Source organism: Corvus moneduloides, chromosome 6, assembly GCF_009650955.1.
Source record: "Corvus moneduloides isolate bCorMon1 chromosome 6, bCorMon1.pri, whole genome shotgun sequence".
NCBI lineage: Eukaryota > Metazoa > Chordata > Aves > Passeriformes > Corvidae > Corvus > Corvus moneduloides.
Window position 1 is genome coordinate 25926935 of NC_045481.1, and position 10876 is coordinate 25937810.

The 10876-nt window shown below is 44.3% G+C and overlaps 1 protein-coding gene across 1 annotated transcript; it reads left to right on the forward strand.

The window, feature by feature from the left end:
• Positions 1-3363: 3363 nt before the first annotated feature.
• Positions 3364-9076, forward strand: CFL2 (cofilin 2). The gene is made up of 4 exons (XM_032112189.1): positions 3364-3469; positions 4921-5228; positions 5327-5403; positions 5492-9076. Exons 1-4 carry the CDS (start codon positions 3467-3469, stop codon positions 5602-5604), a joined length of 501 nt encoding a protein of 166 aa, XP_031968080.1. The 5' UTR covers positions 3364-3466; the 3' UTR covers positions 5605-9076.
• Positions 9077-10876: the final 1800 nt, after the last annotated feature.

Below are 10876 nucleotides of genomic sequence, written 5' to 3' on the forward strand. Positions count from 1 at the left end.
TAAATGGTATTAAGACTCTGTTATTTCAGTGTGCATCTATGCAAGTTTCTCTGCTTTACCCTTCTCTTTGCTTAGTCCTCTTCTTGAAGGTAATCTGGCTACATCATAAGAGCTCTGATGTCTCCTAGCAGAAACAAACAGGTTCCTGAATTGAACTGGTAGACATATAGCCCCACTTTCTTCTATCTCAAATGAAATATTTTATAAAATTTAATTACTTAATTAAGGATCTTAATTACTTTTGTGACCTCTATTCTTCTGTCAGATTTAACTCAAATAAGCTAACAAGTTAAAAAGTCACTGAGACAAGGACTAGCACGAGTGAGAGAGGGAATGCCTGAGGAGGCCAAGCAGAGGCCCTGCTTCCGTGGGAAATGAAGCTGGAATGGTAACACTGAGTTCAGCGAGGACGACAGAGAAGCAAATAGGATGCACAGCATACTAAAGGAAAGGACTGCGATACCAAAGAGCTTCAATGCATAAGGCAGCTTAGTCCATTATAATAATTTCTCACTAATGAGCATCCAGGAGTTGAATCCAAACAAACAGTGCCTCCTGCTTCACGGTGAGTCATTGCTTCCATCCACAGAGGGTGAGGGGAGGCTTGGAGGGCTTCCTCAGAGGCATGCACTCCACAGAGGGTATCATTCACAAAGCTTTTAGTGCTGCTGCTGCTGGGCTCTCTGAATCATTGGGCTATTTCGGTGTTGCCTGGTGGGATGCAGGTCTTGTGGCATAGGGGTAGTGAAACTCGATGCTTCCTGAGTGCAGTGAGATGCCGAAGTAGGAAGCAGCTTTGTCTGAGTGTGCTCCAGCAATAAGATTTGCTTGGTCATTATTGCTTTTGGCTGGATACTGGCCATTTCTGTGGCCTCTAAAGTTCACCACTGGGCTCTATCACAAGTTCTTCCTCTGATCACTGCAGTCACCAGGAGTTCAAAATTAATTTCCTTGAAAATAAGAAGCTCCTTTCTGTTTACCTGTGACCTGTTTTTCATCTCTAAGAAATGCTCTCAAATTCTGGTAAACTCATTTCTGTCTCAGAGATTTCTGTAGTCAGAAAATACTCCTTCAGCTGTGCTGCTTCTGTACTCTGATGGCTGCCAAGTACCAATCAGTGATGTGCAGCAGCAGCAGCTCTTAGTGCCTGGGTACCTCAAGTATGCACCTTGTGAGGTGAAGAGAGTAGCAAGCACTTCTGATTCATTATTCAGTTTCCATGGTGTTAAAAACAGAGGGTGAGTCATGCACAGTTTTGGAGTTGTCATTCCTGGAGTACACAACTCTGGAGCTGGTAACTCCCCACCTTTCATTTTAGGAGCTTGGGATATGCAGTGCAGAGGCCCCATGTGGGTGGCTGAGGGTGCTCTGCAAGGGCACGAGATTAGGGCACTCGCACACAGCAGACTCATGGTCTTGTGCACATGTTAGAAGAAGTTTGCTGAGCCCATGGCAGTGACTGTGGTCAGCAGCTCTGGAGGATGTACTGTGCACGGGCACAGCTACACCTGCTTGCCAAGGTGAAGGAACTCCAAGCTGCCATTTGCCTCCTGACATTGTGTACGGCTGCAAGGACCTCTGTCTGGGACACTGAGCAGAACATGACACACAGCAGGCCATGACACAGCATGCCAGTCTGGGACACTCAGCATGCCATGACAGCATGGCTGCAGTGCCATGAAGGCTGTTTTGGCATACATTAACCTATCCTGACGATGAGGATCTGAGACCACTTAACTCCACCCCAGCCCATGACATTGCCCAAGAGCAGCAGGTGCCCAGGAATGGGGCTGTCAAGACATTCTCATGGACTTACGTTGATTTAAGCCAATCATAAAACTGCGTCTTGACAGTTACCCAGTTTAGGATTTCAGCTATTAATTCCCTTAACGATTTTCACCTCTCCTAACTAGTCACTTGTTTGAAAAAAAGACAGCATTTATTGTATTTGAAAACTGAATTGGATAATGGAGGATTCTTTGAATGCAAATATACAATAAAGGTACTCCTTCCTGAATCCCACAGTGCTGGCACTTGAACAGGCAGTAAGAGTAACCGAGTGGCCAGCATCTGGAAAAAAAAAAAGACTTGAGTCTAACAGAGCTCAGTGGCAGCAGGAAATCCTGAATGTGTGGCTGTAAGGAGCTGAGGCGTAAATATAGCTCCAGATTAGTGATTTCAAGGCTGATGGATCGAATTTTGAATATCGATGAATGCAAATCAGTGAATTCTGCAGCCAGAGGGCAGGATGTAACTCAAAAAGGATATTGGAAACATAGTGTCTCATCTAGTCAACATGGTAATGTATAGTAATAGAGAAAGGGCGGGGAGAGGGGAAAACATCAACACACCCCTCACACAATGCAGAATGAGTATGTGTGTGTATATATATGTGTATCTAAAACACAGAGATGTATCTAATACACGTACATGCGTGCTGACAAACACTGGCTAGCCGGCTTCCACCACCATACTAGTAGCAATTCAAATGTTTTGGGGAGAGAGAGCTGGCTGGTCACAACGCACGCTGGAGACTCACAGGTACAGCTGCTTGCAGCCCTGAATGTTTAGGATTTCTTGGTTTTCAAACACACCACTTCAGGGTGCACAGGACTGAGAATCCTCTTGTCCACTTGGATCGGCTAGAGGTAAAATGCTCTGTGTTTGTTATCCTGTGCCTCAAGCTCTGTCCAGCTCAGTATGGAACAGCACAACACTGTCGGGAGAGTTGTCCTTGTTTTCCTGTAAGTCATTTTCCCATCTTTTAATGCTGCATCTTCCGCCCTATGTGCTGTGTCCCGCCTCACTGTCTGAGCAGCTCTTCCAAGACCGCAGAAAGAGCAGTCTTTGTGCCAGGCCCCTTTGTGCCCAGGGCCTTTCCCTACAGAGCCCGGGGCAGCCGCAGCAGCAGCATAGATCCTCTTCGAGCGGGGACAAGGCGGCGTGGCACACGGCAGCGACACAATGCCTGACAGCGCCCGGCCACGAACCGCGAACAGCGGACAAACCCTTTAGAGAAGGAGAAAGCGCCTCGGCCAGGGAAGCAGCGCCGGGCAGGCGGTGCGGGCCGCCATCGTGCCCCGGCCTGACGCTCGTGCTCCAAGCCCAGCGAGGGGCCGCACTGCCCCCTCAGCAGCCAGCCAGCCACCCCCGGGGCCGGCTGAGGGGCCGCCCGGGGCTGCGGGGCCCAAGCCAGTCCAGCCGCGGGCAGCGCTGACGCCGCCTCCGCCCGGCGGACCACCGAGCCCCGCCGCCTGCGGGCCCTGCCCCGGGGGGCCGGCCCAGCGCGGCCCGGCGGCGGCACGTGGTGGCGGCGCGGCCCATGTGACCGGCCCTCCCCGGCCGCCGCGGCTCATCCCCCGCCCGGCCGAGTCCCCGCCCGCCTCGCCCCCAGCGCAGCGCAGCGCTCTCTGCGTGCAGCAGCCCCGCACCGCAGGCAGCCGCCGCCGCCCCGGGACCCGGCGCCATGGTAAGGGCGGCGCGGCGCCGCCGGCCGGGGAGGGCGGTGCGGGCGGGTTGCGCGGCCCGGCGGAGCCGAGCGAGGCTGAGCAGAGCAGGCCCAGCCCGGCCCGGCCCGGCGCGGCCCTGCGGCCTCCGGCGGCCATTTTAGTCTAATTTTAGCCGGGTGCGGGGGGAAGGGGCCGCGGGAGCGGCCGCGGGGCAGCTGCGGGCGGCGGGGCTGGGCCCGGGGCCGGGGCCGGGGCTGGGGCTGGGGCCGGGCGCGGGGCGCAGCGCTCCCTGCGGCACCGCCCGGGCGTGCGAGTGCCCCGCGGTGCGGCGAGGGGCGGCGGGCGCGGGGAGAGAGGTCCCGCGCTCCTCCCGAGGAGCCGCCGCGGCGGCCGCCTGGTGCCCGGGCCCGAGGGGCGGCCGGGAGCGGCCGTGTTGGGAGCGCTGGGGCCGGGGCGGGTGTCGGAGCGCAGGGCCGGAGGGCGCGGGGCGGCGGGATTCCCTCCGTCCCCGCGAACAAAGCGGGGAGAGGGGGCGGCGGCGCCCCGGGGACAAAGCCGGCGGCTCCTTGCGAGCCGCGCACCTGCCTTTCCTCCCCGGGCAGCCTGCGCTGGCAGCGCCCGCCTCGGCAGATATAATTGCTGGACCGAGAGCAAGGGCGCTGCAGATGGGCTGAGCTCGCTTGCTCACTCGCAGTGGGGTTTGCTAAATTATTTTCATTTTGCCTTGAGCTCCCCGGTTGCCCTGCCGGCGTTTTGTTTCCTTGCTGCTTTAGGCTCGTGTTTTGAACGGCTTGCGAGCCTTATGGGCAGCTGTACGGTTGTAATTGATATTTTTATATGAACGAACAGTAGTCAAACAATACTCCCGCAGCAGCATGAAGTAAAATTCGGGAGTTCTTAAGGCGCAGTGTTGAAGCTGACACAATGCAGAAAACATTTTTGCTGCTTGTAGAGCCTTACCTCACCCAACAAAATGAGAGTCATGACAGTGCTGGATATGAGCTGCTGCTGTAGCGTTTGTTCTATGAAAAAAAACCCAAACCAACAAAAAACAACTCACCAAAACCCCACCCTCTCCTATCCCAACCGAAAATTACAAAGTTCTCTCCTATGTTCAGTTCCTACCCCCTCATCACTCCCTCTTCCCCTCCCCCCAAATAAGCCAAATGCATGATAAGGTAAACTGTTCGAGTAGTACAGTTGTGTGACTAGTTGTATGAAACTGCTATTCAGAACGGCAGCAGAAGATGCTGAGATCTACAAGAAGAAACTACTGATTTTACGCCTCCTTTATATCTTCTGCTCCAGTCCCACAAATATTATTAAATTCATAGTGTGATCAGGTTGAGTATAGTATTTTTATTCTTATGGGGGCAGGCAGACTTCTTTATCTAGCACTGTCGGCTATCATCTTTTTCTAGTGAGTGTTAATTTTTGCTGTTCAAATTATTCCTTTGATCTCATTTTACAGGCTTCTGGAGTAACAGTGAATGATGAAGTCATAAAGGTTTTTAATGACATGAAAGTAAGGAAATCTTCAACCCCAGAAGAGATTAAAAAAAGAAAGAAAGCTGTTCTCTTCTGCTTAAGTGATGACAAAAAACAAATAATTGTAGAGGAGTCAAAGCAGATATTGGTTGGTGACATTGGTGATACTGTGGAGGACCCCTATACAGCCTTTGTGAAGTTGCTACCTTTGAATGATTGCCGATACGCTTTGTATGATGCCACATATGAGACAAAGGAATCTAAGAAAGAAGACCTGGTATTTATATTCTGGTGTGTGAAAGCAAAGCTTGCTGTTAAAATTGAATATTCTGGAGCTACCACTGGAAGATTTAATAACTGTTCTGTTGTGGCTTTCTTTTTTCTTAAAGGGCTCCTGAAAGTGCACCTTTAAAAAGCAAGATGATCTACGCAAGCTCTAAAGATGCCATTAAAAAGAAATTTACAGGTATAGACCTGAAAATGTTTTTCTTGTTAATTACAATGGCATTTAGATGTTGAGGTTCTCACAAGCATATTGTCCATCTGTCTTTCAGGTATTAAACATGAGTGGCAAGTAAATGGTTTGGATGATATTAAGGACCGTTCAACACTTGGAGAGAAATTGGGAGGCAACGTGGTAGTTTCACTTGAAGGAAAACCCTTATAAAAAGACAGACAAGTGCCATCTGGATCTAAGGAGCTTCCATTTCTGCAGCTCGTTCAATTGGAATAGTATTAGTCTCCCCATCCCCTCCCCTCCTCAAAAAATAAGACCCTTCCCCACCGCCCTGAAGGAGATGTCATTGTTAAGCAGTCTACCAGTGATTGCCATTAGACTGTTTAATCCTGGTAGTTTTATGTAGGATTCAAGGAATGCTTTCACGTCATACTCTTGGCCAAAACTGGCGTTGCAGGCATTCCTTGCAACATGTACAATGAATGTGATAGTTAATGTAAATAGTCTAGCAGACAGCAAAGGGTAAGCTAATTGAATGCCTTGAAAGTATTGTCCTCTGGTCGGATGGTAGACTCTCTACAGTATTACTTAACAGTTGCACTTGATTGCAGTTCCATGAGGCTCTTGTGCATTCATACACCTCACCTGCCTTGACAAGCCTATTTTTGTGACATGGCAGCACACAACACTATGCATTTAAAGCACTTTTTTGTAATATGTTTGACCCGCCCCCCCCCCCAGGAATGCCAATTAAGTTGCTGTAACTGTGTCATCAAATTATTGTAGTACCTCAGTTTCATTCCTGTTACATGCATATCTTTATTAAATGAAGTAGCTGTTACGATGCCTTTCGTTTTCCATTGAATGTACACTACTGAACAGGAGTAGAAGTTCTCCGTTTACCATGTGAGTCTTGAAACACTAAAGTTTTGTAAAACATCAGTCATAGTGGCAATTTCTGTATTAAAAAGAGCCTTAAATGGAACATTGTTTTTTGAGATCAAAAACTGGCCACGTTGCAATAAAACTTGTGGCTTATTACAGAATGTTGCCTTGTTTTCATTGGAAAATATAGTTTTTAAGTGTTTAAGCATATTTCAAATAACTTCTGTGGAAAGTATTGTAAAGGTAAACAATCATTAATCTCATCTTCAATAATGCAAGTTTTTAATACTGACTTAGGCACTGCTTTACAATACTTTGTGGCTCTGTTCTGGCCATTGAATAAAGGATCTGCTCCTAATTTACCGTAAAGTAAAGAAGCTACCACTACTGGAGACCGTTAGTTCCATGAAACACTTGTGTCAGAAACTTAAAAGTACAAAGTAATTAACCATGCAGTGTGTTTCGTACCTGAATGTTCTTAAAGTTCTACATGCCAGAGTAAAACCTTGCACAAGTTTTTACAGCTCGCGTCTCTCTCGGTAAGATGATGTGTAATGATAGTTACAAGCAGAATATGAAGCTGGGAAATAATTTTTGTTTCTCGAGTGTTGCAGTTAGACCGACTCAGTACAAGAATTAGCCTAAATGAACTGTTCTACTTGTTAGCTTCTATGTAAATAGAACTGGAAAGTGTTTGCCACTACTGAGGCTTGCATAGGGGACATGTTTTGGCTGGGAGCCAAATAATGCTCTCCTTATAGAGAATTTGATCTGCTCTGTGTGAGCAATCCTCCGTTAGCCAGAGCTATTTATGGCAAACACATGCTTTTGTATCTTGTCATCGTTATCCAGAAATGGCAAAACTGGACATGATTCTCCTGGTATGCATAAAGGAGCTCTGTTAGGCAGCCACTGGCAGCTGAACTGTACATGCTGCTAGAAGGAATGCTCTTTTATCATTACCTTATTTTAAAAAGTTGGTAGAGTAAAACTGTGGGGCTTTTAAATACGGGCTCTTTATGTTAAGTCCATAGCCCTTTTTCAACAAGGAAGGAGATAATAATCCAAATACTTTCTCTTCTTTTTTTCCCGCAATAGTTTTAAGTAACCTAGTGGTACTGTGTTTAGGCTCTCTTGTCCTGTAGAACTTTAAGACTTTATTTCAGGCTTCTGGCTATCCCTATGACTTGCACACCTCATTGTGTTAGCTGTTCTATGTAGACTAAACTTTATTAGAATTTAACTAAAAAGGCATGATGACCACTGACTTACTAAGTGTATTAATCAGTCTTGGTTTTGTTCTACAAAACTCTCCTTTCAGGTACCTTTTAAGGTTGCGAAGTAACTGATGGTATGCATGTTGTCTAGATTAAAAAAACCCCACAACTTTTTTTTTCCTCAAAATAGTCTATTTCTGATCATTCATGTTGTATGCAAAGCCCAGTTTAATGTAAAGATCTTTGTGCTTTATGTTTGACTTGAGTTCGGTACAGTAAAATGAAATTATCTTTTAACTGATTTTTCACAAGGAATAAATTGTTTCTTTAGAAAAAGCCAAAATGGGAAATGTTAAATTTTAATAAACCATTTGAATTTTCATTTTAGACAGTAAACTTTTTTTAAGGAGTACTGTGTTTAAATTTATTGTTTGTCTCTGCTGCAGTCTAGAAAAATGTCTGTGGCTTCTTAGTTGAATATTATAGTTTCCTTTTTTTTTTTTTTTTTTTTAACTAGCTTAGGTGTATATTCACTCAGTCCAACTAGCTATGAAATTGAAGCACAAACTGTATTTATGTAAGATTCCTACCAAATTAAAGTTTTGGATCCAAAAGGATCAGCCTGCCTTCAGTTTGTTCTTGAAATGAATGACTGACTGACTGATGTGAGGTCCAATTCAGATGGCTTGCTTTTAAAAAAAAAACAAAAACAAAAAAACAAAAACCAATAAAGTGCTACAGAACTGTTACTGTTTGAATTATAAAACAAATGGGAGACAGCTGGCATCTGTTCCAAAATGGTTTGTCAGCTGTTGTTTTCTGTCATTATGCAAAATGGTGAGGGCCTCATTGTGATCGAGAAGGGGAGGAAAATCCTCTCAAGTTGAATATCTTCTGTGTATCTCCGTGTAGACGTGGCTTTTGGATATCTTGGCTTCAGTTATTTTATTGATAAAGAAATGTTAAATAAATTTTTCATGAGAGTAGCTTGCGCAGAAACGGCATTTTTCTTCTAAAAAAATACTTCAAAGCCAGCAGTTTTGTTTGATTTGGTAAATCCTGGAAGAGGTATAGATAAATGGGTTTGATTTCTCTGAAAAGGGAAATCAATCCAAGACTAGAGTGTGTTAGTGAGGTTTGTATTTTTGGTGTGATATTAGAAGTGCAAAGCTTAAATTTATATGGACTTGAGTGTAAAAATCACTTCTAGTTCAGATCATGAAGTGGAGTTTGAGTATGCTCAGTTAAAACCCAAAGTGTTTCTTTAAGTGGAAGAGTTTTCCTGCTCTACCATTCCCTCAGAACGAGTGATGGAATACAGCAATTGCCACAATTTGATAATAGGCTTTACTCTCTTATGCCAATTCCAGTATAAACCAAATTTTCATGTCTGCCTATTTTTTATAAACTTCTGTAAGTCCCCTTTAGTTTGTGGTGGTGAGTTAATGATTGTAGAGTGAAAACACGGCACTAATGGTGGATCAAAGATCATCAATGTAGCACCTGTCTCTGAGTATTGAATTTCTTTGAAATATTTCTGATTTTGAAAACCTGGTATAAATAAAATTAATTTAAATGTCTTCAGTTGTTGAGTTTGTTTGTGTGCTAGACAGCACCTACACTAATCGCTTTGTTGTGGTCTTTGGACTGGGAGCAGCCCAGATACTGTGAAAGGAGTAGTAGTGGAATACCTGGGTTTTTCTAACAGGTTTCATCTGCTACCTCTTCAGTTCAATATCCAACTACAGCAAAAGCCAGCACCAGTTGCTCTGGAGACGCATATAAAGAAATTTTTAGTGGGTTGGTTCTAGATAACCTTTTGCTTTTGTTGGATCCCAGCTGATGTGTTCAGAAAGTTAGATGGATTTTATATAGCAAATGCAGCAAAGAAAGTACATTTACACTGCCAAGTCATTTCTAATACAGGAAAGAAAGTGAACGGATGCAGTGTGAAAAAGTTGACTCCATGAAGAAAGATCAAAATATCATTTTGGTACCAGTGGCATCTCTCTTGTTAATATAAAATTTCTTGGATCTAGGAATATGTTATCTGGAAGAGTTAATTTTGTAAACAAAGAACTGTCAAGAAACAGCTTCATTGGATTCTCTTCAGAAGGCAGACTTTTACAATGTACATTAAAAAACCCTTTACTTGTTTGCCTAACATAAGCCTTCTCTGTGGCTGTGGGGAACGTACATGAGAATGTGCATTTTAAAAAAGAATTAAAGGTCTCATTCTGAAGTTTTCTTAATAAAAACTACTGTTTAGTTAAAATACGTTCTATTCTTACTAAATTCATATCCAGTGCTTGACCCTATTGAATTTGGACATTTCTCTGCCTCACCTCCCATGCTGTTAAATCTACAATAATCCCCATACATCTTACTCTTCCTTGCATTACTTATCGATGCATTGTACTAGTAACATCTGAAAAATAAATACAACAGTAAAAATGAAATCTTTTCATAGGAAGTTCAAACAGGTGACATAATTTATGTTCATTTGATGATTTCATAGAGTTGTCTTTTTACATTGTAGAGCTTAGAGAAAAAATGTGCTAATTGGAGGTACTGAAAGTAAGTTTGACATTCCTAAGATTCTGTGATTGTCTTTTTAACTCCTCATTGTACATTATACATTGTAATGTTTCTGTTGTCAGCTTTGCTTCATAGTTACTTAGAAAACTAAAGATTGGAAAAGAAACTTGAAGGTGCTGCTAGTTATTTTCAGAAGTTTCTAAATGCCAGTTCAGACTATAATATACAAACTTCAATTTCCCACTGCTAGCCTAATTTTTATTCTCGTGTGTGTAGGCTTAGAAATGTATGTGTAACTGTAATCATGCCTCTCGTCTTCCACTTCTTTATTTTTAAAAACAGCTGTGTCACTGCAAATCCCTACCATCTGCCCACCATCTTCTGTAAAGGTTTACAGACAATCTCCACTTGTACCTTTTAGTATCTATTTTTCCCCTCTCGTTTGTGATTGTAGGAGTTTGATTTAGAAAAACTAACCGCTGTAATACTGTGCTCCTCAAAAGCTTTTCTATTATGCAGAAAGTTAAAAGCATCAGTTAAGTCTCTGGTGAGCACAGCTGCAGGGTGTACATTGGCTTGAAAAAAGCGATGTGATTTTGAGAACCAGTTTAGAGAGCCTTATTTGTGTCTGCTTCCTCTTAGTGGCAGCACTGCTTTCATCTGTGACCTTCTATTAAAGCTGATGTGAGAGCTAAGCTTTTCTTCCATTTTGGCTGTTTCAACAGAAAATGGAATGTGCTTGTAGCAAACAAGGTGCAGAGAAGCAGAGAAGGTTTAGAAGCAGCAGTTTTTCATGGAGACCTGTACATCCGGTGGGGGGGAAAGGGTTACAGCAGAGGATT

Coding starts and splice junctions, on each gene's coding strand:
- CFL2 (XM_032112189.1), top strand. Junction 5,229..5,326: donor GACCTGGTATTTATATTCTG/GTGTGTGAAAGC, acceptor TTTTTCTTAAAG/GGCTCCTGAAAGTGCACCTT. Junction 5,404..5,491: donor CATTAAAAAGAAATTTACAG/GTATAGACCTGA, acceptor TCTGTCTTTCAG/GTATTAAACATGAGTGGCAA.